Source organism: Cuculus canorus, chromosome 13, assembly GCF_017976375.1.
Source record: "Cuculus canorus isolate bCucCan1 chromosome 13, bCucCan1.pri, whole genome shotgun sequence".
Taxonomy (NCBI): Eukaryota; Metazoa; Chordata; class Aves; order Cuculiformes; family Cuculidae; genus Cuculus; species Cuculus canorus.
The window spans coordinates 4,783,183-4,808,045 of record NC_071413.1 but is presented as its reverse complement, the minus strand read 5'-3'; the positions used below and the strand labels follow the sequence as shown (position 1 = coordinate 4,808,045).

General features: G+C 48.6%; 2 protein-coding genes across 3 annotated transcripts in view; one reads left to right on the top strand and one right to left on the bottom strand.

Moving 5' to 3' along the window:
* The first annotated feature begins 4,657 nt into the window (after positions 1–4,657).
* MARVELD3 (MARVEL domain containing 3) lies at positions 4,658–6,741 on the top strand. Of its 2 annotated transcripts, XM_054078467.1 has the most exons (3): positions 4,658–4,897; positions 5,489–5,556; positions 5,668–6,741. In XM_054078467.1, the coding sequence occupies exons 1-3, from the start codon at positions 4,797–4,799 to the stop codon at positions 6,276–6,278; spliced, it is 780 nt and encodes a 259-aa protein (XP_053934442.1). In that variant the 5' UTR covers positions 4,658–4,796; the 3' UTR covers positions 6,279–6,741. The 2 variants fall into 2 exon arrangements, with proteins under 2 accessions (XP_053934442.1, XP_053934439.1); XM_054078464.1 differs by lacking the exon at positions 4,658–4,897 and having other exon boundaries at positions 5,325–5,556.
* Positions 6,742–7,333: 592 nt separating this feature from the next.
* PHLPP2 (PH domain and leucine rich repeat protein phosphatase 2) overlaps positions 7,334–24,863 on the bottom strand; it is a 31,884-nt gene continuing 14,354 nt past the window's right edge. The window contains exons 7-19 of the mRNA XM_054078401.1: positions 24,338–24,484; positions 23,255–23,485; positions 22,312–22,514; positions 21,745–21,805; positions 20,919–21,014; positions 18,828–18,983; positions 17,873–18,073; positions 16,968–17,130; positions 16,247–16,377; positions 15,747–15,857; positions 15,100–15,288; positions 14,734–14,965; positions 7,334–13,092 (exon numbers count right to left, since the gene is read on the bottom strand). Of these exons, the coding sequence (XP_053934376.1) occupies positions 11,953–13,092; positions 14,734–14,965; positions 15,100–15,288; positions 15,747–15,857; positions 16,247–16,377; positions 16,968–17,130; positions 17,873–18,073; positions 18,828–18,983; positions 20,919–21,014; positions 21,745–21,805; positions 22,312–22,514; positions 23,255–23,485; positions 24,338–24,484 (3,061 nt within the window). The 3' untranslated portion in view covers positions 7,334–11,952. The remainder of the gene's footprint in view (positions 13,093–14,733; positions 14,966–15,099; positions 15,289–15,746; positions 15,858–16,246; positions 16,378–16,967; positions 17,131–17,872; positions 18,074–18,827; positions 18,984–20,918; positions 21,015–21,744; positions 21,806–22,311; positions 22,515–23,254; positions 23,486–24,337; positions 24,485–24,863) is intronic.

The following is a 24,863-nucleotide window of genomic DNA, read 5'->3' as shown; positions in this document are numbered from 1 at the left end:
TGTTAATCTCTCCTTTAGAAGAGCAAACAGCCACGAGGCTTCCTTGTCACTCATGCGTTTTGTGACTGTTTATTGACTCCCAGGCCGTATTTCTCTCTATGACACTGCAGCAGGTTTTCTGAAATGCAAGGGACAAAGCTTTTCTGTTACAGGTCAAGTCACATGGGCCCTCTGAAAATGCTGAGATGCAGAGTTACGTGTTCCTTGCCCTGTGGACAGGGCTGCCGTGCCAAACCCACATGAGTCACCAATCAGCCCACGATGCTGGTTATGCCTCCAGCAATATTAAGTGCCCAGCATTCACCTGAAATGGTGCATAACACCTGTTATCTCTTTGCATATCAGACCACAAATTCAGCTCAAAAAAACCCCAGCTATGTTCTACAAAGCTGTGCAAACATTGTGTTTAAGAACCAGAAAGATGACACAATCCACACAGGGCGACTCAAAGCCAGTAACCGAGCAACTCAAAAATACGCAGTAGCTACTTTCTCTGTCTGCCTGTACTTAGGATCCATTGTGATTTGATCCCAGAAACAAAAATCTGAGAGTAATTAAGAGGCAAATTGCAGAGTTTGGGTGGAGACACCTCATTCTGGAGAAGAAATCTGTGTACAGTGAGTGGTTTGCAGGGCACTCTCACCACCTGAGGCCCCTCTGATCTCTGCTCTTCTTTTGAAAGCGGAGCAAGGTGGCTCACACCGCGCACAAATGCTGTAGCGGAGACAGCGAAACTCTGCCCAGGCTCCTGGTAGAGCTCTCTTTTGCTTCTGTTCCATTAACACACCTGCCTTAACAACCGCTATCTCCTACAACGGCAGTTTCCCTCTGCCAAGAAAACTAAGGAACATAAAAAACAAACGCTTTCATGACCATGGCATCCTGTGGGCCTCCCTCAATAACACTGTCTGCACATGCAGTGCTGCAGGCTGCTAACAGCTGTGCTGGGAAACCCGGATTGCTCTCCGCAGCCACAGACCATGGAGGTGAAGGAGCCCTGCAGCTGTGAGGGTTTTTGTACACTCAGCCTGGGCACCAAGTCCCTTGCGAGCAACACACAGTGCACTCCATGTTCGCGTAGAGCTGGAAGCACTGGTGAGCTACAGGCCCAACAGCCACAATGAAAGGCTTGCAAGCCCTCTTACAGATGCCGAGGGGGATGCTCCACAAAGCTTGACCTTTAGTGGCTCCCAGGTACAGGCACAGCAAAGAGAAACACCTTGTTCAGCCTTGCATTTTGCTCACATCCAAGCAAACGTTATGCAAGCGCACATCCTGTGTTTGAGTTATGACTTCAGAGACTTGAGCTGTTGCATGCGTTGTCGTTGCAGCTCCTCGTTGATGGCCTTGAAGCCACAGGACAGTGACCAGCCAAGGGCGATGGGATAGAAAGGGGCATGGTGGCTCTGCGGGGCAAGGCGACACCACGAGCTCGTGGTGCGTGGGGTGGGCAGCAGCAGGCACCTCCTTCTCCCAGAGCACAGACAGCCTCGTGGCTGAATTTGAGCCCCAGTGGTAAAACCTCACCATCTACACAACCAATCTGCTCCAGCAACAACTGTTTGTCTCCTTACAAAGTGGAGGAGTTGAGGGGGTGTGGGAATATTGCCTTTTTTTGAGGAGGCTGTCTAAATCACATCCTTTTTGCTTCACTGCTCCTGACCAGTGTTTGCTCCTAACGGCAAACAGGGAGAGCAAAATATTCCCCTTCTCTTGACGGCAGCTTTTTACAAGTCTGCAAGTTGTTAAGACACCTCCTTATTGACAAGCTTGCACATTGTTAACAGACACCTGTTCTGTCAAACGAGAGGCCTGGGATCAATCTTTTTCTCTGAGGCTTTATTTCTAGAGCTTTCTTTTACTTTTCTCTGGATCCCCTCCAGCCGATCCACTGGAAACACAGTGTGCGAGACCGGAGGCCTAACCAGCATGGAAAGGGGAGCCAGGAAAATTTCTTCACGTCCTACATGTGACATTCCTGTTTATACACCCTAGCAATGTTAGTTTTTTTCGCAACAGGATGACATTGTGGACTCGAGTTCAATTTGCCATGCACAGTAACCTCCAGTTCTTTTCTGCAGCACTGCTGCATCATCGTCGTGCCGTGCTCATTGTTCCTGTGATTATTTATTGATGCGGGATAGTCAATAAATCTGGCTGAGGTGTTCAGCAGCGATTGTGCTGCAGCTCCCAGCTGCCTCACGCTGGAGATAAATGAGGCTGTTCATGACTTGCTCCTTCCACTTCACTCTCCCATTCCCAGGGAGAGCACTGAACCAGGTCAGAGCTGTTGACCCATGGCAGGCCCTTCCCTCCCCTCAGCGCAGCAACAGAGGAGACAGAAATAGTCAAAATTTTTACAAAATTAATAAAAAGAGAAGACAAAGCAGAGGTGAAGATTAATATTGTTGTCCTCAGCTCCCTGTTGCTATCTTCTGCTGACTGCTACATGTGGCAGGGAGAATGGGAACCCAGAAGATGATGCTTACCAAGCTCAGCTGGGTTACCTTGAGCAGGAGTGAAGTGGCACAAGGCATTTTTTTAACAATCTTGACACAACAACAGAAATGCAATAAGATTGACTCAATTCTACAATACTTGGAAGCTTGTACCTCACTTGTTAGCAGCAAACACTCTAGTGAAACACTGAGTGCAGCACCAGCTCAATAGAGCAGTGCTTCCCAACTGCCTTTGAACAGGTAATTCCAGCACTTCACAAGTCCAAGGAAAGCTTCAGCTCAGGTTGCTGGATGGCCGGCAGAAACACTCTGCGTAAAAAACACTTATTTCATCCCTTCTTGTGACTCACGGTACTCAACTCAGTTGTTCATGTGTCCCTCGTGGCGGCTAAACAGCACCGCCCGTGATCATAAAATTATACAAAGGGTTGATAAAGCTTTTAAGCTCGTCCTATCCGTGGCAGCAAAGATGCCGGGGTTCTGGTACATGAACACGAGTGATGCGATCTATGCCTACCAAAAGGTGTGTGCAACACATTCACCTCCAGAGCCCTTCTCCTGAGCTTTTTGTGGTCTCCCATCTGGACCATCTTCCATCTGGACCATCTTCTAACTAACCATCATCATAAAACTCCTATCCCCTCTGAACTGGGGGGCTGCACAAAGAGTTCTTTTGTTTTGATTCTTTATTATCCCCAAACTGAGTAAATTTTAAGATGAGCTTTCAGATCTCCTGTCCTTCATGGGGTCAGGCGAAACAGTGAGGAGAGTGTTTTCGCACAGCGCCGAGGCGCAGAAGTTCCACAGGTTATCAGCTTCTTATGGATTCCATCTGTTGCGGTTGCTCCTGCGAGGACAGCAGGGTGAAGCAATCCTACTGTTGCCACCAGCTGTCCAGATGGAGGAAATGTGTTTCTGCACCTCGGTGACAAATGGGAACCTCCCAGGGCACAAATTTGGGCACTGCCTGAGACATCATGGTGTAACTCTGCTTCCCTAAAAGTGTCTGTTTTCCTAACCGTAACAAAACTCCTCCTTCGCAACGCCGTGGCTTCTCCAGGCAGCATTTGGTCAAACCCTTGGATAAAAGCATTCACTCTGGCTGTGGAATTTTCCCTGTGTTTCCATATTGTCCCACCATTGGGTTTTTTTTTTCCCTATGACGCACACCTTTTCCAGAATAAGTTCTGCCCCTTCCCAGCCCTGAGGGATGCCGACACCTGTGCCTGGGTGAGATCCTTGCCTCCACTCCAGCAGCCACCAATAAACAAAGGAGCAATTCATCACCTCCTGTGCTCCGCAGCCTCCTGGGACAGGGTGGCAGCCAGTCCTGCCGGGGCAGCGGGACGTTCTCATGCATGGAAATGGGACAGCCGAGAAAAAGGTCACATCGTATTGTCCAAAGTGGCCTTTAGCAAACAGAGACGGAAGAAGTCTATTTTATTCTGTGTGGATAAATATAAGGTAATGCATCGAAAGGAAATTACCTGAGCATGGCCTGCAGATGCTGAACTGGATCGCGGCAGCTGTGCTGCGGGACAGATCCCAAGGTGTTGATGACTTTCCTGTGGGAACATGGGCTCCGTGTGCCAGGGCAGCTGGAGAGGCAGCAAAACACATTGCCAGGAGAAGCCCAGGACGTGGCAGAGACAGCCGGGGTGGAAACCCCTGCTCACCTGTCTTGAGTGAAGGGGGTCTATCAGGGATAGGACGAGGGGAATGGTTTTCAGCTGAAAGAGGGGAGATTGAGGTTAGATATCAGGAAGGATTTTTTTCCTGTGAAGGTGGAGAGGCTCTGGCCCAGGTTGCCCAGAGTAGTGGTGGCTGCCCCATCCCTGGAGGTGTTCCAGGCCAGGTTGGATGGGGCTCGGAGCAATCTGATCCAGTGGGAAGTGTCCCTGCCCAGGGGAGGGGAGTGGAACTGAATGGGCTTTAAGGTCCCCTCCAACCTAAACCAATGTATGATTCTGTGAGGACCTGGTCACGAGAGGGGCTTTGAGGGGACCCGGGAGGGCTTTGAGGGGACCCGGGGAGGACTTTGGGGGGACCCGGGAGGGCTCGCAAACGGGCGGCTGATCCAACGCCGGGAACGGCACCACCGCTGTGCGAGGAGAGACTAAAGACGGTGGGGCTGGAGAAGGGGCGGGGGGCAGGACCGAGAGCCCCAGAGGCTGAGCGCCCCCGGGCGATCGGTTTCCAGCCCAGCCCTCGCCGCGCGGCACCGGCGGAGCCCCGGAGGCTCTGGGTGGCGGTGCCGGGAGCGGCAATGGGGAGCGGCCGCGCTCCGAGCACCTCCCCGGGGCGGGGCCGCCGTGCGCGGGGCGCCCAGAGGCGGGGATGGCGGGCACGGCGGCGGGGGAGCCTCGCGGCGGTGGAGCGGGGCGCCGGGCAGCGGCGGAACCAAGCGGCTCCCGCGGCCGGAGTGGCGGGATGGGACGGTGAGGGGCGGGCGGTGAGGGGTGTGGGACGGGACCGGACATCCATGCGGGGGACGGGACAGGATGGGATGGAACGGGAGCGGGCTAGGGGGCGGTGAGGAAGGGACGGGGCGGCTGGCGGTGAGGGGCGGGGAACGGGACAGACCGGACGGACGGGATGGACGGGCGGCCGCTAGGGGGGCGGGGCGGGGGACCGGGAGGGACACGGGCTGGCGCGGGACGGGACGGGGAACGAAGGGACGGGGTGGGACCGGAGAAGGTCTCGGGATGGGGAACGGGGTGGGACCGGAGAAGGTCTCGGGATGGGGAACATGGTGGAACCGGAGAGGGTCTCGGGATGGGGAACGGGGTGGGATCGGAGAAGGTCTCGGGATGGGGAACGGGGTGGGACCGGAGAAGGTCTCGGGATGGGGAACGGGGTGGGACCGTAGAGAGTCTCGGGATGGGGGGCGAGGGAACGGGAGAACCGAAGAACGGGACTGGGGCTCGGGACGGGGAACCGGGAGACGGTCCAGGGCCGGCGGGGGTCTCGGTCTGGGTAATGAGGGCAGGCAGCCCCTCGGTTCCCGGCTACCACCGCCGTTCCCGCAGCGCCGCCGCCGCTTTGCCGGAGGAGCCGCGGGGCCGCAGCCGCTGCCGGTACCTGCGCACGGTCCGGGGTGAGCGGGGCGGGAGGGGTGGGGGCGGCGGTGCCGGTGCCCCGAGGTGGGGGGGGCTGCCCGGGCCGGGGGGAGCCGCTGCCGCCGCCCAGCGCCGCCCCTGCCTTGCAGGCTGCTGCCAGCTGCTGGAGGCGCTGCTGGCCGCGCTGCTGCTGGGCTGCGCCGCCGTGTCCCTCGGCCCCCCCGGCGGCTACACGGGAGTGGCGGAGCTGGGGAGCATCCACTACTATCACTACGGCGGCGCCTACAGCGGCTTCGACGGCGCGGACGGGGAGCGGGCGCGGCGGCTGGACCAGAGCTTCCACCTGCAGAAGCTGCCGGTGGCCAGGGCGGCGGTGGCCGGGGCGGGGGCTCTCCTGGCCGTCCCGTGCCTCCTGATCGCCGCCGGGGCGCTGCGGGTGCCGTGGCGCTTCCCTGCCTGGCTGCTCCTCGAATGCGGCCTGGACGTGGCCATCGCCGCCGGCCTCGTACCCGCCGTGTATTATTTCTTCCGCTGCCTTCTGGGGGTTTACGGCTCCTCCGTGTGCCAAGAGAGAGAGAGGCTTTATGGAAGCAAGGGCTACCGGGGCTTCAGCTGCAGCCTGCACGGGGCAGAGATCGCCGTGGGGCTCTGGGGCTGCCTCGCCGCCCTGGCGTACCTGCTGAGCGCAGGCCTTGCGCTCAGGGGCTTCCGAATTGTCCGCAGCCTCAAACAGAAGCCGGAACAATCCTACGAGCTTTAGAACGATGCCAGCAGCGGTCACGGCTTCTGGCAGCCTCCAAAGCGATGCGCTTCACCCTGGGCAGCAGGACGCGTACGGAGAGTAGAGGTCTAAATCGGGTAGAGTCGGGCTGTTCCTGACCTGAATCGGAGTTATTGAATTATTAGTGGACACAAAGGTAGTGAAATGGCTCATCTTCATAGAATCATAGACTAGTTTGGGTTGGAAGGGACGTTAAAGATCAACCCCCCTGCCATGGGCAGGGGCATCCCACTGGCTCAGGCTGCCCAAGGCCCATCCAACCTGGCCTTGAACACCTCCAGGGATGGGGCAGCCACAACCTCTCTGTTCCAGGGCCTCATCACTCTCACAGTGAAGAAATTCTTCTTAATATCCAGTCTAAATCTGCCCCTCTCCAGTTTATACCCGTTCCCCCTCGTCCTATCACCACAAGCCTTTATGAAGAGCCCCTCTCCAGCTTTCTTGTAGGTACTGGAAGGTCTCTATAAGGAAGGTCTTCAGCTGGTGGTGGGCTCTTAGTAGCAAATGACTGTCCTCATGTGGCTTACTGGCAAGCTGCCTGCTTCACAGGTGGCCTTTCCAGCCATACTTCTGCTAGTGAACAGCTTTATGTAGCTGAAACCGTCTTTACAGAAGGCATATGATAAAGTTTACCAAGAAAAGAGCTCTTAAAAATGTGTGATCGAGACCTGTGGGTGGGGCAGTTAATTATGGCTTTCCTGTCAGTCTCAGGGAACTAACAAGGCAGTTAAAGCCACAGGAGAATTCCCAGATAAACTTGCCAAATGATGACTATGCTCAGCCTAATCGGTGATGTGATGCCTCCTGGGGAGGGGACAGTTTTGTATGAAATGGTCTTTTTTATAACTTGTGTACAATAGTTTTGCTTTGAAAAAAGCCCTGAGTTGGGACAATCGGACGAAAGTTTTAAGAGCTCAAATAAATTAAGATAGAAGTATATTGTTTTCAAAATACTATTTTAATGTACAAGTTGGGGAGATGAGAGGCTGTTCTTGTATTTATTAAAAAAAAATATGAAATGTACTTTTCTTTAAAAAAAAAAAAAGTTTATAGGAAGTTTAACAGGGGAAAAGAGAAGTACCATTAGAATCACAAAGTCACGCCTCTGAATGCAATGTCACTTCAGAGCAGCGCCCATGTGTGTAGTCCATAGGGAGATGGAACTGCCACTGTTCTCCCAGACCCATTCTGCCCACGTTAAAAAGAACCACAAAACTAAACAGAACAGAAACGTGCTTTGCCTTGGACATATCCCCAGCTTCGCCAGTACCAGCGACTAAATCCTCAGTTAGCAAACCCGTGGAACATTGTTGGAACTTGAGATGCATAAGCAAAACAAATGCTAAATGGGAATGCACCAGGTACGCTCTGGGGTTGGTTTGGTTTCTCCTGCCTTTCAGAAGCCGAGACACATTGAGGGTTTCGGGGCAGGGATGCGTGTGGATGCTCCACTGTGGTCGTGATTCTGTATTCCCTGCTTGCTGCAGCGACTTCCCGAGAGCTGCACAGAACTATTTTAAGCAAGCTCCCAGGGCAGGATTCCCCTGGCAGGATACAGAAAGCTGTCTAATAATTGCTATTATGAGTTCTGCCTTCAGAGTGTTCTGCAAGTAGCTTTCGTAGGGAAGGCTGACGAGCAAAGTAGCACACAGGGCTCAGTAGAGGAGACCCTACGGCACAGCTACTGCCAGCCACAGCTATATTTGACTGGGATATTGCACAAATTCCTTCCAGCGCAGTAACGGAATCAGGATATATAGTTAGATGAAAGTAAAAATCTTTATTGCTAAGTCAGCTGAAAAGTTGATGCAAAAATATTCTTCCTTCCTGGACTGCTCTATACATCTGAATAAAGAATCCATGGAATAGTGTTTTCCAGCAATTATATGTTATTTGCCTCTCCAAAGCAATACAGACATAGGCCACAGTGCTGAAGGTGCATTCATTGGACGACCTATTCCCATACACAATAAATCCGGGGATCGTTATAGGTGCATGCTAGAGTGGGATACAGAAAATATTCTTTTTAAAAACAAAAAAACATCAAAAAAGATCATTTAATAAACAGCTGGTGCGCTGCAATATTTCTTTAACATGCGCTGGGTCATATGAGTCAAGTTAAAAAAAAGGTAACATTTTAAAATGTGAAAAAAGAGGGGAAAAATACACTTGAGTCTTCAGACAGCAAGGGAACAGCAGACAACGATTGCACAAAACCAAAGAGGTGAACTCACTGCCTGAAGGAGGCCTTTGGCAAGTGACACGAAAGCCATTACTATCCAGGAGGAGCGCAGAAACTCCTGAAGTCCAAGGGCATTCGCTATGGCTGAATGTCCTGTGCACCAGAAGGATTATCAGCCTCACAGCAGCCTGTCCCCGAGACAAGGAAATACTTGGAACTGGATTTTACCTTCCCCTCTAGTTGGATTCTCATCAGGTCCCAGCAATCTGTGGTGCTGCCTCTACCAGGGCCATACCTGGTGCTGGGAGCAACTCAGAGGCTGTGCCTTATCCTCAGCCCTTGGGCACCAACTACGGCACTGAATAAAACTTTTATGGGTTCCTTTTGCAGAAGCTGCTCTGGAAAGGACAGGGCAGACAGGTCAGTGTCTTTAGAGCTCCTGTTCTCAGCAAACACGCCCATCAGCAGAGCCAGAATGACTGAAGGGTGGACAAGTCAACTCATCAGCCTAACTTGGTTGTGGCTGCACAGAGCACGGCAGGTCTGGCATTGCTCGGTAGGGACAGGAGAGCCTGATGGAGAACCACTGTCTAATAACAAGTCTGTTAACCAAGGGGACATTTTTAGCAATGTGGCTCTGTGGAGGTGATGTATCTGCAAGAACCACATAGGAAAATCAGGGAAGAGACCGGAGACCAGGAAGAGAACTGGGAAAACAATTTCTATTCCCTGCTCCGAGTCCTTCACTAGACTTGCTAATTCATACCTGTTCCACCTACAGCAGTGCTCCTAGGGAGCTGGAAATCTGAGGTGGTGTTAATAAGTAAGGTGAAGAGACAAAGGAGAAGCTTGCTGTCTCTAGGGAGGCAGGAAAACAAAAGGTGGTTGTAGATGGAAGCACTCCGGCTGTGCTGCCCAGAGTAAGACAAACAATTTGTAATATCACCTTAAGCAGAGAAAGCTGTGGAGTCGACCTGGTGTAAGAGAAAGAGCCATGTCCTGCCATGACAGTTCACACCCACAGAAAATAGGAGCTGGCTGCATTGAACTCCCTTTCTGCTTCTCAACCAGGAATGGCACCGGAGAAAAAGGCTAAGCAGGAACTCCTTGCATTCCATTCTGCCACTACCACGAAGAGGAGTTGCTCAGAAACCTGCATGCTCCATTGCAGAACTTTGTTTTACTTAGTCCTTTCCCACTGAGCCAGGCAGAGCCGCTCACAACCAACTCCCTGTGGCAATGCCAACTCTCCATGCAATGCTACTGGTTCAGACTGGCAAGGACACACTGGATTTTCCACATCAGTGCAAGAAAGAGAGACCTGATTTGCATTAACACCTGCTGCTCTCCTAGTGCAAGGTTTGTCACAGTCCTACTCAGGAAGAAGGGTCTGTTTCTGTTCAGTCCCGTACTGTGCAGCCCTGTCGGATATCAGAAAGTGTTGGGCTGGGCACAGGTATTTGGTAAAATTATCACCAGTGACAGAATTAAAAGTTACAGTCAAATCCATCGGGATGAGCCTTTTCTGCATACTTATATGAAGAGAACATGAAAGAGGTTTGGGGGTTAGTTTTTTAATTTCTTCTGCTGCTGTTTCTCTGCCTAAGGGACTCAAACGTTGCTGCTTCTGTGATTCTAAGAATTAGCTTTTCTCTCCATTTCCAAATGAACCGGGTATTTAAACAGCTAAAATTTGTGAGAGTTTAAACTTTGGAAGAAGTTGGCTTGTTTCATGATTACATTGTAACCTAGCACAGGGTAGATCCTAAAATGTTGAGCTTTGATGCTTGGTAAAAATACATTATTTTCCAGTGAGAAGAAATTCAAGGTGCTTTGAAATTTCAGTACAACTCCGTTAGATTTTGTCAAGCGATCTATACTGACAGAATCCCACAAGTAGTCTGCACACTGTTTCCTTCTGAGCAAGGCCCAAATTTGATCTAAAAATATACAACTCAAGTCCCTCAGAGCTCTTGAGAAGAAACTTTCAAATTTTCTTCATAAATATCATTAACAAATAAGAAAAGGCACTAGCCCACATTACAGTCAGGATTATTGCACCTCTGACACGACCCGCTGCTCAGCGCTCCGACAGCTAAGGAAGACAAATCTGCACACTCCAGGGGCTTTTCACAACCCTTACACAAGATGAGGACAGACGCAGCCAACTTACGCCCTACACTAAAAATCCTAATGGAAACAAAATGCACCTGCCGAGTGCAGACTGGTCAGTCCAGCGGTGATGGGACTGTTTTTAAACACCTCTTCCAGTGCTGATACAGATGTTATTAAGGTAAGAAGTTCTATTTTTCCTTTCACATTGAAATCTAAGCAGAAACAAGTATGCTTTACCTTGTTTGTGGCCAAATTGGGCATGTACCATGAAATGCAGGTTGCTGTGGATTTGGAATATGACTCCTGTGTTCAGAGGTGAGTGAAGATGCTGTAGCTGGCAGTGCAGAGGTTTATGTTGGTGGAACAGAGTACTGACAGGCAGCCCCACTGCTCACCAGCCGCACATGCCACTGCTTACAACAACTTGGCTCCTTCTTAAACAAGCACGAGCTCCCGGTTTTCATCCCACGTCTTCTGGACACAGGAAGCCTCTGGTGTGAAGCATCTGTGATAGAGGTGGCCGAGTTGCTGCTGAGCTGGGGCTGTGCTCTGCAGCTGGAAGCACTAGCTCTACACATCTACACCTTCATCAACCAGTCCAGAGCTGCTCAACACTCAGCTGTGCATGTTCTCATCCTGCACAGGTTGACACCATCATAACCCTCGCTCTGCCCTGCACTAGCACACATCAGAACACTGGTACCCTGAGTCCTCCACTGCTCTAACAAGATCCATCGGGGAAAAGCCCCCACCGCACCTGCTGTGGAGCGCTCTCTCCCCTAACCCTAAATAATAAAGTGCTGGGCTGAAGCAGAGCCAAACAGCTTAAGTGCAATCAATAAAAGTGCTTGCAATTAATGTAGGAAACCATTCTTGGGTCAGCTTCATTGCAACTGGCTGTATTCTTTCAAGGAACAACCAAGTCAGTTGCTGGGGTGGGGTGGGGCTGCATCAGAAATATTCACAGGACTCCAAACACTGAACATTGCCCCCATCAAGCAGCCTCCTCACCCCCCTCCCACATATGTCAGCCCCTTTCCTGCAGAGCTGGCAGAACCTCAGGGTTCAAGGAGTTACAGGCAGGCATTGGAACACCTGCCTTCTTCCTAGTACTTGCACAATTCCCAGACAATCCCTAATGCGGAGTTCAGCTGCTGGTCTGAGTGCTCATAGAACAACCGAGACTGCAGTGAAAAGTGGACAGCTCAGACCTTATCACTCCTAGTTTTTCCTTGATTCCATTAAGGAAGCAGCAAATGCCTGTACTCCTTGCAGATCCCAGATCCCCGTAGAGGGCAAGACAGCCCTTAAGGGATAGAGCTTTCTGGGACAGACGTGGGAGCAGTACTTTTACGGTTACAAAGCTGTGTCGAACTCCTCTGGCAGAGTTGCTGCATGTTCCTCTTTCTGCTCCTGATCTGCTCCATTCTCCTGGTGCTGCTTCATTTGTTCCTTCACTTCCTCCTCCAGATCAGGTGGCACCACAAATTGATCCTCTGGCTCCATCTGGGATGGAGCAGCAAAATAGCCTGTCTTCTTCTTGGGTGCCTCTGTGGCTACTTCGATGAGGTTGAGGCTCTCCTCCAAGGGCACTATGGAGCCGTTGGAAAGCTTCTTTCCATAGAGACAGCATGTGGAAAGAGATTTTTGCAGTCCACACTTTTCCTTCACTTCTCTCTGCACAGTGTTGCTGTTTACACTGTTCTGTCTCCGAATGACAAGGACAAGCTCAGGGTCATCCTCTGGCCCTGGAGCGGAGGAGCTGTAGTCTGAAGCAGGAAGTTCAAACTCCAGGCCCTTTCCTTTACAGCAGTGTATGTCCACCTCCACCTCCACTTTACTGCCGTTTGTCATCACACCTTCCACAGGCTGCTCATCATCGCTATCCAGACCGTTGTCAGACTGGTTGCTAGAGAAGGTGGCACTGGAAGGCTGGCGCTGAAAGATGCTTGAGGGGGGCACAGGATGTAGGCTGCAACGTCGCTCTTGTCGCGGCAGCAAGCTGCCGTCGAGACCAACAGCATTGTGTTCATCAGAAGCAGTAGAGCCCACCTCACTGCTAACCTCAGAAGCAGACAGTTCACTGCTGAACTCAGAAGCAATTCCACTGCTAGATGAAGGTGTTGCTGGCTTGGTGGTGGTGGAACTAAATCCCCCAGGACCTAGCAGAGTGAGGCCATGCATCTCACATGTGCAGCTGTCCTCGCTGATGTTCAGACACACCACCATCGCACCTACATTGTCCTGGCAGCCGTAGCTTTGGGCTAAAGTGCAGAGTTTCTTCGCAGCAGCGAGCGGGTCGTGCAGGTGGCGCACAGCCGAGACAGCTTCCGTGTAAGAAAGGTGTTCCCAGAGAGCTTTGTTTCCTATAAGTAGCAGCTCATCTTGTACAGTCAGTGGAATGGAATTGACGTGTGGTTTAGGCAGGATCCAAGGATGCAGGTATGTGCAGCCCAGCATCCGAGTACAGCAAGTCACACCGTTGACCTTATTGTCCTGCAGGCAACAGAAACAAGGCAGCAGCGTTAGATCTGCTATCAGATCACCAGGAGAGCAGTCTTTCCCTGCCCACAGACTGGTTTGGAGCCCTAACAAATGCCAGTACCCAGCTAGAGCACAGGAGAAAGGGATCGAGGTACCACAGCGCAGACAGTCACTGTACCTGACCATGAGCTACAGTAATTGCCCATCACCCCTGCTGGTAATTGCACACTTCTACCCAACAAGAGTTTGTCACATGCCAAAGAATTGTAGCAAACTATTGTGAAATGCACAGCTACACTGCCTGCAGCACATTGATCCCAGAATCGCAGTCACGAGTCTTACACGAAACACCTTTTCACTATGAGCGAGACTTTTTACTTTCTCATTCCAAGTCAGATTATCCAGACATTAAATAATTCCAGTGTAGTTTCTGAACTATTTCCCTCTTTATTAACATATAACTGCATTTTGACTCACGGACATTACATCCTGAGGAAGAAAAGAACACATAAGTATCTCAACATGACTGCTGTATCCTGTTCCTGCTACACTGTCCCCTGGCCAGCCTGGCACTAATCTCCTGCACGGAAAATTGCCCACAACCCTCTGTCCCTTTTTCCAAGTTAGTGCATACAGAGTACACAGCTTCCCACGTGTTTTGAATTCAACTTCAGTGTTCTTAATTTCTATACTTCCCAAGTGTCAAGTATTGCTGCCGCTGCCAAGTATTGAAAACCAGCAGAGGACACACGCAGGGAAATCTCCTTAAACAATGATTTTACTTTTCAGAATCCATCCATAAGTCAGTTTTTAAACCATTTAAGATGCTACACTGATTTCACAGTTACTTTTAGTCAGGGTGCTAAGGAATACAGCACCTTGCAGAGCTGTAACACAGTACTAGATTATCCCTGCCAGAAACACTTTTATCAAACAACCCAATACTTTTTTTTTTTTTAAATACCCACTGATCACAAAGCTAAAGTGACTGTCACTGATTTTGCAGATCATCACCGAGGAGGTATGCTCCAGTTCTTTGGAACTTCCCTGTAATTTCCAAGTTTTAACCTTTCAGAGAGTTCTCCAGAAATCATTTTAATACTTCAGCATGAAAATCAATGAACATTCCTGTGTTAAAATTTTTACCTGTAACATACTCTATACCCATGTTCTGCATTTCTCAAGGACCACTAAACCTGTACCTCCACTAAGCAAAACATGGAAGAAATCCAAAGAGAGGTAACTTGAGTCATACTTTTCAAGAAACACCAAAGATATTTTGTGGCTTTTGAGCCAAGATGACTTCCCAGGTCCCGCTCTGTTCTTCAGTGGCTCCTTTCCACACTCACCCAAGTCATGCACAGTATTATGGATCTCCCCTCCTTTAGCTCCACACCTGTTTTCTTTCCTCCCTCTCTCCCCAAGCCATCCCTGGCATCCTGTACCTGTAGTTCTCAGGCCATAACATGCGTATTATCAGAAGATGTCATTCTGAATAGCTAATCAGCAAGAGAAGCAGAGCAGGAAGCAACTGACAAGTCGATCAAACACCTTCATGCCATACTCTCCCCTGTGGTATTACGCAGACCTCGTGCACTTGTACCAGGCTATTACAGGAAGGTGGAAGCTGAAGCAAAGAGGGTCCAAACCAACCTCTGTTATAATGGCTTTTTGTTCCTTGACTCTCTTGGCTTCTTCTGGACATTGTTCAAGGCTGAAGACTTTGGAGAGAGGCAGTGGTTTTCCGTTTCGGCACAGAATGGCTTGGCACGTCCCCACATTGGCTACCGTCAGAGAAAAGTTGCTGGCTGGATCGGCCACATCATGACGAATATAGCAAAGGACAGCAGAGGAGCCCAGCTTCTGCCCAGCCATGCCCAGCTTCCTGTTGGAGGAGAAGGTGTAGGAAGGCTCCAGACTCCACTGGCAAGCATTCTGGAGGGCTGCCTCACCCCACCTAACACATTAAGTGATATACCTAGGCCGGTCCCACCAGGACCAGCTAGCTCACTGTCCTACCTGTGGGAGACCAAGAAGGTGTTGGACATGAACATGGTGTCTGACTGCTGTACCTCCTCCAGGAGCACATCGGCCATGGTGCACTGCAGCAAGCGTGGCAGCTCCTCGTTCTTGTCACCATCAAACATGCCATACACAGCCTCTACCCCCTCAGCAAAGCTCCCCAGTGCCAGGGATGACACACACAGCCTGTCAGAAAAGCATATAAGCAAAGAGAGTACGTCTCAAAAGATTGTACAGTTCCCCAGAACCACAGTCATCAGGCACCTTGCCGTGAGTGCTCTTCTCACAGGGCAGCACAGCCACTGTCCTTACGTTCACTGCCCCGTGAGGTGTAGAGCTGCAGTTTAGTACTGGAACGCCTGAACCCTCCTTGGCCACACTCAGGACAGGGGCAATGGGCACAGCCAGCAAGAGAAAGAAAAGGCATCTCTGCTGGGGTGGAAAGCAAAATCCAGGCATCCCAGGATAAGCGAGAAAACTGAGGGAAAGCACAACGTGAAGGCTCAACTTATGAAGACTTAGCAAGAGATCTGGAGAGACAGAGGGGCAGATGGGCTCTAGAGCAAAACCAGTCTGTTTGGGTGCACTCCACCCAGCACCCTGAGAAGACAAAGCATCAGCATCCAGCAGACCATAATACTCACTTATTCCTTTGGCCTGCCATCTCAGCTACTCCGTGACTCCAGAAGGTAGAAGCGAGTGCTGAGTCTGCCGTGAGGGAGGGCTTAGCATCAATCTTCAGTGTGGTGATATGACTACAGAGAGAGAAGAAGAGAAGTCATTCTCTCCTAGACCCTGCTGAACAGTCTGCGGCCAAAGGACCTCGCTCAGTCTAGCGTTTTAGACAGCAGACTGTGGGAAGAACTGCACCGAGGACAGGAGTTTAAGGTCTTGGCCTTCTGCAGATGTCTGGCTGCTTATGCCAAAGACATCCGTGAGAAGCTCATATCACCTGAGAAACTGCTTGCTCTGAGGATTTGGATCCAGACTTTTCTCTGCCTACAAGACAGAGAGCTTCAGCTGCCTGAGGCACGGAACATTACAACATTACGCAGTGCTGTGATACACTGTCCTGTTTCTCCTCCTAGGAAGGGCTACCCTTCCCCGTGCAGATCACTACTGGGTTGGCACCCCCATGGCTCACCTGAAGATGTCCAGTGTCTTGTGCTCTAGCATCAGGTTTGTGTTTCCGCTAAGGTCCAGCTCTTGCAAGGTACCTGGCAGTGCCTCTGGGATCAGGATTTCAGTTAACTCATTGCAGCTCAAGTCCACAAACTGCAGTATTAAAAAAAAAAAAAAAAGCATAATGACAAAGAAAATAGCCTCTATCACACCTACCAAACATCATATGACCCTACAGCTGATTGTATCCCACAAACAGGTCATGAAAATGGGTCTGATCTATCGGTAGAAGAACAATTTGCAAGCAGCAAATACTTATAAGCTGCCATAGCCAGGACTCCAGTGCTGAAATAATAGGACAGACTAAAGATAGCAGAAGGGCCACGTAGGCAAACCTGTCTGGCTACACAGCGCTCCCTATGGTCTTAAAAGGTAAACCAGAAATACATTAAGAGGCAGATGGCAAAGGTGAATGAGAGATGAGCAATCTTTGATGAACCCAGAAAGGCAACGGATTTAGAATGCATATTCTGTCCCCTCTTCTCAGGCTGATCAAGCAAAATGCTGGCATCTCCGGTTCCTCTCATACGATTGCAGAATCGTTTGTTTGGAAAAGACCTTTGAGATCATCAAGTCCAAACGTACCTTTCCATTACTAAACTGTATCCTTCTCCTAGCAGTTCCTCTTGATTCTGCAACCCAAACTTTCCCCTCATACCTCTTTACCTTCTCCATAAGAATACCTGAATACGGGGCAAATGTAGGATCTCTGGAAAGATGCTTATTTCATTAGAGTGTGCAATCAAGGTATGAAGTAGCTTGCAGTTCGCCACTGTTGTGGGAATTGTTTTCAGTTTGTTGCCACTCAGATTCAGCTCTTCCAAGTGCTCCATCTTACTAAGTTTGCTGAAAGGGAAACAGAAGAACACTGAATCGCCCTGACCCAGATGCAGGAGCTTGGCCTTATTGAACCTCATGAGGTTTGCCCAGACCCACTCTTGAAGGCTGTCAAGCTCCCCCGGGAGGACATTCCTTCCCTCTAGCCAGTCAACTGCACCACAAAGAAATACCTGATATTACATAGTTTTCATACTACAAAGACAGCGTGATATAGTGGTAAAAAGAAGCAGATAAATAATTCTCACTGAAAAATACAACATATAACTGAGAGCAACTGCAATAACTTAGCTGGAAAACATGGGAGTGTCCAGCCTCTTAAGTTTCTACGCTGAGCATAAATTTCTCTCCATTTCAACTCCAAATCATAAAGCCTTGTGCATGATTTCACAGATGAAATTGTATGACTTGCACTGGGCAGGAGTTCAGACAAGTCTTACTGAGGGGCTTGTGGCAATACTGAGAAGTCAAAAAATGCAGCAAGCTCCACACCAGTAATGCTGAAGTTGCAAAGAACTATTGCCCCCACACCCACATCAACCACAACTAGGACAGGAACCACTGCAGCCAACGGCATCTTGTGCCAATCCCTCTTGACGTGCTATTCCTCTGGCTGTGTGTAGGAATGGCAGGACTGTCATCAAGCTGTAAGGAGAGCATCTTCCTTTGACACCGATTCACATACAATCGCAGTAAGGCAGGCAACATCTCCCAGTGGGCAACATCTCGCCCACCCACCTCGCTTATTTACCTTGCAGGGAAAGTCTGTAGGTTGTTGTTTGCCAGGTGCAGGATCCGTAGGCTCGGGTGTCCCACCAAGATGGGGATGCATTGATCTGTGAGGTTATTATTGGTCAAGTAAAGCAGCTGCAGCATGCTCAGACTCTCCTCCCCTGTACATGCAGGGGGCAAGGACTCCAGGCTGTTTGCAGATGCATTCAGGTACCTGAGGCTAACCATAGCAAGTGCAAAAATCAGACTTCATCTAAACGACTCCATTAACAGCAGGAAAAGGAGCTATACAAATACCAGTGTGGACAGAGCAACAGCATTAGACAGGAGGCCAGACAACAGTGTAACATCCCTACTCACATTAAGATTTATGAGTCTACTAATGATGTTTTTTTATCTATATAGCACTGCAGAAGCACACAGTATTTCATAGCAAACAGTGAGCACTGAAGAGCCTGTGGAGGGGGTGGGTAATACTGGGGAAGCAGCTACATGAATTCTTCCTCAGAGTCTTTAAAAGAAGGGTTGACTCATGTCTGAGCAGAGTTATGAAAGGATGTTATTTGTAAGGGTCTCTAACTGTTCTCCAATGACCTGATGTACTTTCTGCTGTAATGTCTGAAAATCTGTCTGGCTTCTTTCCTTTGCACCCGAATTTATGTGCTACTTTTAAAGACAAAGCTCTTCAGGCAGTACCATGATCCTAGAAACAGTTGCAACTGAAGCACATTCTTTGGTTGGTTGTTATGTTAGGTAAGCCTTTGTTTTCCTGTAATTAAACAGTAATGGACTGATTCCCTCAAATCAGCGTGATGAATTCCCTTATGGCACCTGAATTACTCCCTCATAACAGGCACACCTCCTTATCTCTTATGCAAACGGCACCTTGCAAGGACAGTCACGCAGATGCCATTAGGAGCCTTTACAGCTCCAAAGGTTAGTGCAGACCGAAGATGCTCGCTACTGTCACTCACTTCAGAGCCTTGACAAAGAGTGTGTCCGGCAGTTTAGTCAACAGGTTGTGCTGAAGGTCCAGCACCTCCAGTGGAATGTGTTCTAGGAGAGGTGGAAGGCTCTGCAGACGGTTGTGCCCCACCATCAACTTCCGAAGGCTCAAGCTGCTGAGGATCCTAGAAAGACACAGGGGTTCCTACATCAGAGTTAGGTAGTATTTAATCTGTTATAATTTGACTGTACTGTGGAGAAAAATTAAAATAAACTGATCCATAAAATGTAAACAATGGCAAAGCAGAAAAACACATGGTAAGATGCCTCAGTCACTTTGTACACTTGGAAGTGCATCTACATTTCCCTCTATGCTACCACAAATCGGCACCTTGTGATATGAGTCTATCTGTGTGCGTACACCTAGCATCCTCCCAGGCAGAAAAAAGGGAGAAGTCACAAAGGATGGATTTCAATGCCCGTTTTCAGTGTAGACAGAAGGAGGTGCTTCCATTGGGCCAACTTTAATTCAGAGCTTTAACAGGCTGCTTAACGCTCCCATATTCCTTCTGAGGCTGTTGTCACATTCCCCAGAACTGCAGTGCTTGCTGAAGGAAAGGGCCCCTTCCACCAACTGCAGAGAGCTGCTTGCAGGAATTTTGAGAGGGCTCCTGAACACTCTGGATGTAGCCTAGAACCACTGTGCCCATTTGGGTGAGCTGATAATTTGGGACAACAATTTGAGAGCCCTGTACAGAACAGCTCTGAAGCACGAAATGCTAAAGCTGCATTAGAGCACTGCTCCACATGGGCCAATTAATTCAGTTTCTTTCTGCACACTGTGGCTTCTCAAAGCTAATCATACTGGATACAAAAAAATGCAGAAACACTGATTTCTTTACTCATCCAGAGTTGGCTCGGGTATCTCACTCGACATTGTGGTGCACCACTTCAATACAATTCTGTTTTCAGACAACTATGTATAAAAGACTTCACAGCGAACCATATTCCCATATTCAAGGCTCTTTAGGTTTCAGTTTGCTGGCTTAACCTGCTCAACGGCTGAAAGTCAATGCTGGCAAAGTTCTAACCGTACACAAGACACACACTGTTGATGACAAACACCCCCCCAATGAGATCCCCAATGGCTACAGTAAATGCTAGCTACTCTTGAATCTTTAAAAATGCTTCAATCTATTTTTAGAATATATTTCTCTGTCCGGATTCTGCAGGTTCTTTTTGCGTAACGTCCTTAAAACTTGGTCTTTCACATCCATTCGCATGGCTAAAATTCTTTTCTAAGTTCTCATTACTGCATCCTTGTTACAGCCTTTTTCTGCTTTTGATGCATATAGTCTTGAATCTGACAACGGTTAGAATGTCACTACTAAGATTACTTCCTACACCTGCAGCTTTGACTGCTTCAACCGGCTCACTGCGTTTCTTCACTACAATCCACCCTTCCATCCAATTTCAATACAGCTGATCCTAGACATTGTCATTCAATACAATCGTACCCCCACCAAACACAATTGTTTGGCTGTGAGTATTTGTGCTTTGCCTCTTCCCATGATATCCTTGGTACCTTAGAGAAGTCATTACAAACATCTGCAAAATTATATTAGTTCTTGGCTCCCCTTTACAGCGTTTCTGAAAGGAAAAGAGGGAGAAAGGAGTTGGCTGATGATGTGTTGTGAAAGCTACCTTTGAGATCGGCAATACCTTATCTCTGTGATACCTCCCTATGAAAGACAACAGATGAAATCTCTGTGGGGCAATGCAAGGCATATTATGGCCTCACCTATGACCTGTGTTCACAGACACTATGGTAACACAAATAAATCATAGCAGTGCGTTCTACCTCAGGTGCAAACAGCTGCAGCAGAAGCCAGAAGCATAGGATGAAATTACCTGGCCCCTGTTATTCAAGAAGCTGAATTGGAAGTCAGTTCTTTCCAACATTTGAATACAGAGTGTTTTCGACACTGCACAGAGAAAGTAAGTGGATTACATCTCTGCACAACAAGGAATAAAGCAACTGGAACAGCACTGCTTCTCTCTCCCCAGTTAGCTCACCAGAGAAGAAAGCTCAGCTCTGTATAAGAAGAAGGTTTGCTGACCTCGATGGAAGCTCCACAAGGAGATTGTAGCTCAGGTCCAAAATTTCCAGTTTCTTTGCTTCACAGGCCCAGTCTGGGACACACTGCAGCTGATTGCTGAGAAAAGCAAGGAGAAAAACTAGAGACCAGCACTCCACGTGGAACATACCCTGTTTGAATGCTGCATGACATTAATGACAGCCAAACCCAAAACAACAGGGAGAAAATGAGCAACAGTATCCGAACTAGTCACGTGGCATTTGTCTCATGGCTGGCTGCGTAATGCAAACTGAGCTGATGCATGATTGGTACAAAGCACTGATGCGAGGCTCTGATGATCAGGCAGTTCGTTTACAGCACTGACATCAGCAGAACAGGCCACCCGATGCTATCCTGCTATTGTGCTTCAACCCAGAAATTAAGCAAAAGGTGATCAGGTCCTCTGGGCATCCTCAGAGGTCATACAGTGCTGCCCCAAGCACAGACATAGGCGACACAGCCAACAGCAGTGATCACTGGCAGCTACTCTAATTGCCTGCCCCACAGCCTCCCACCATTCAGCCCAGTAAGCTGCCACAAGTTCAGTGGTCCCTGCTTGGCTTTTTTGGCCGATTATAGCCTGTGGCTGAAGGACAGCCAGTCACCAAGACAAGTCATACTGGTTCAGAGGGGCCCCTCTGGTTTTCCATCACTCTTTAATGCTGGGCTTTCCAGTTCTGTCATTAAGGTGGAGCGCCTTCCCTCAGTTGCCCTCAAATCTTTCAAAAGCTTAAAAGCTCCAGAAAATTTCTGCAGGAAACAGCAAAGATGTCTAAAAGCGTGTTTTGCAATGTGTATGGTCACTTACTGAGAGAGTTCTAGACATGTCAATTGACCAGGAACTGGATAAATATTGATAGCTGTCAGACCTGATGAAGTAAAGCAAATAATGACGATTGCAGATCTTCAGAGGGAAAACAGCACAGAGCAGCAGACAGACTAGCTAGCAAGCGAGACTCGTGGTCTTACTTTATGGATACTCATGGTCTCTACTCATCCTTCCCAAGAAAGAATTCACACATCATACATCTGCCACACAGCACTACAGCTTCTTGCTATCCCATTTGTCCATCTGCCACATGGGGCACCAGAATAAAGGAGAACTGCACTTTTATTTGTTGACTCCCAAATAGATCTCATTGGAAGACAAATTGCTTGGGCAGTAACTCAGCATCACAGCCTCCCCCCTGCTACACAGCCTCCACACATACACACATACGTGATCCCTAGAAGCCGACCTCAGAAGACACATCACATACTATCTCACTACTGTAACATCCACTTAAGTATTTTTTTTTGGTGGGGAGGGCAAAGGGGTGTTTTCCTTTGTTCCCAGGGCTTGAAAGAAGAAGGTGGGTCAAGAAAGTAGACGTACAGTTGCTGTTGGCATAGAGGGCTCGAAGGGAGAAGCCACTTAGCGTCAACTCCCTCAGCTTATTCCGCTCACAGTGCAGCTGCTCGAGGCTGCCCAAGTAGCTCAGATCCAGATCTGTCATCTGATTGTCTCGTAAATCCATATAAGTCACAGATTTGTTCCCCTCCAGAGTGTCAGCCACTGCTCTCTTCAGGTTGTTCAGCCTAAAAAATCAGAGGTAAGAGTTACATAGTCAGGAAATAGGACACTGAACACTGGACATCAGTAGGCAGAGAGAAGAAAGAAGAGAAAAAGAAGAGTTCTGGTGAAGGCTAATGCCAAAGGTGAGAGCACAGTGAAATGCAAGAGGAGCAATGGTGGATTTATGGCAGTGAATACAAAGAAAAACACTTTCTTTGTCTGCACTGCTATTTGAAACCATTTTACTTATTCCCCGCTGTTTAAGAGATTCTGAAGACCAGCCTGGAAATTAGAAGCCAGGCCAAGAGATAACTACTTTGCACTGACACAGGAAGATAATGCAGAGACTAGATACTAGATTGCCTTGCCACAGACAAAAAGTTCTTTGTCCCTTCCTGGGAGCTCTGCTGTCAGCGGCCTGGAGATTCACGATCACATCTCTAGGGCAAGGGGTAGCAGAAAAAGGCAATAAAGGATAGGAGAGATCAAAGAGTTACCAATGCTCATGGTAACAGCGTATCAAAAGAGGAAACTAGAGGGCTGAGTCACATTCAGTGGCTTCAGGCATCGCTCAGTTAACCTCGCTTCTCCAAGGGAATCTTGCACACCCTCAGACACAAAACTCCCTAAAAGCTAAAGAATTGGTAAGAGAAAAAATTACACCTAGTTTATTGCAAAATGTACTTAGATGTTATGCAGCTTCGCTGCTCTAAGTGGAAAGAGGCAATCTGGTTTATATACATAGGCGAGTTTCCCCTCCTACCTCAGGTCCACACTTTTGATGTGACTCATACGGTTCAGCACGGCAAGGTCCAGGGTCTCTATCACGTTCCCTGCCAGGGCTAGTTTGTCTAACATGACGAGCTTCTCACAAATTGCTGGCAGTTCACGGAAGTTATTGAAGGAAAGCCCAAGGCTGCTGAGCTGTTGCAGACTTCCCAGTTCTTCTGGTAAGGACGTGAGGAAATTCCCATCAAGGCAGAAGGTCTGGAGACTGCAGCCATGAAAAAGAGAAGGAAAATAATTCAGCAAAGAGTAGTGAAGATCGCATTTAGCATTTTCAGTTAATCTCCCCACAGAGCTAGCTGGTCTCAGAGTGGCTATTTTTTAAAGAGCTAATTTTATTCTTATACCCATAAAGTTACTGGAATACTTTTATAACACATGTAATAGGCTTGGAGCTGCATGTACGCAATGCCAAACAGTTCCTAAATTATTTTGGAGGTAAGCTTCCAGTTGTGCCAAGCACTGCAAGTTAACATCAGCAAAATACAAATCAGTACTTATGTTGTAAATAAAAGACATTTACTAAATCACTGGGTTTTCTACAAAGTAAGAATCCCTCACTTAGTGTGTCAGGCAATCTTTAAAAGACCTAGGACAAATTAAAACTAAAAATGACAGCAGTAGCAGTACAGACCTGCCCCATATGAAACAATGAAAATCATCCGCACTTTCATCATCCAGCTGGTAGAACAAGCAAGAAGTTACAGATGATGAACAATAACTTGCTGTATATGAGTGACTTAAAGTGGCAACTGTAAAAACATACTGTGATATCTCCTTTTTCAAGAAAAAATGGATCTTACTGGTTATCTTGGTCCTTGATGTTCTGTTGAAGTCAAATCATAGAATGGTTTGGATTGGAAAGGACCATGAAGGTCACCCAGTTCTACCTCCCTGCAGCAAGCTGGGACATCTTCAACTAAAAACATCATTCAGCCTTCGTGAGCAGAACAGGCTGCCCCAGCACTCATATTTTCATGAGCAGTACCTTCGTGTCAGCTGTGCTCAACCGGAGCATGAAGAATGTTTATGACCACAGATATAAAAATAATATACTCACTTTAGCAGTTTGCCAATATGGCTTGGCAAGGAATGAAGTCCGTTACAGGAAATATTAAGCTCTGTCAGAGTAGAGATCTCGCACAGCGATACAGGAAACTCTCCCAGTCGGTTATGAGACAAGTTCAGGCTCTTCAGCTGAGAAAACCTATTGGCAGGAATACTAGTTAATCCACAAATCTCCATGGTCTCAAAGCAAAAACATACAAAACCAGTTATAAAGAGTTTTTAAGTGTTTCTACAATGGTGATACTGTCAGCTAACCCACGGGAGTTTCTGCACAAACTTGGTTTTAAGTCACTCGTATTTTGTACCTCAGTGGTGATGCTGGAAGTGATCAAATACCATGGTTTTACTGCAAGAACTGATAACTTTCTACCCTGACCCCTGACAGGCTTCCTCCTAATGACTGGTACTAAGGTGAAGGAGACTTAAAATACTCAGTTCAAAAGATTTACCTTCAAAGAATTATTTAGAGAAAGAGTCTACAACTACGCAGATTGGCAAAATAGGAGCTGAAAGCAATA

Coding starts and splice junctions, on each gene's coding strand:
- MARVELD3 (XM_054078464.1), top strand. CDS start 5,340: ATGGGGGGCGAGGGAACGGGAGAACCGAAGAACGGGACTGGGGCTCGG. Junction 5,557..5,667: donor GTACCTGCGCACGGTCCGGG/GTGAGCGGGGCG, acceptor CCTGCCTTGCAG/GCTGCTGCCAGCTGCTGGAG.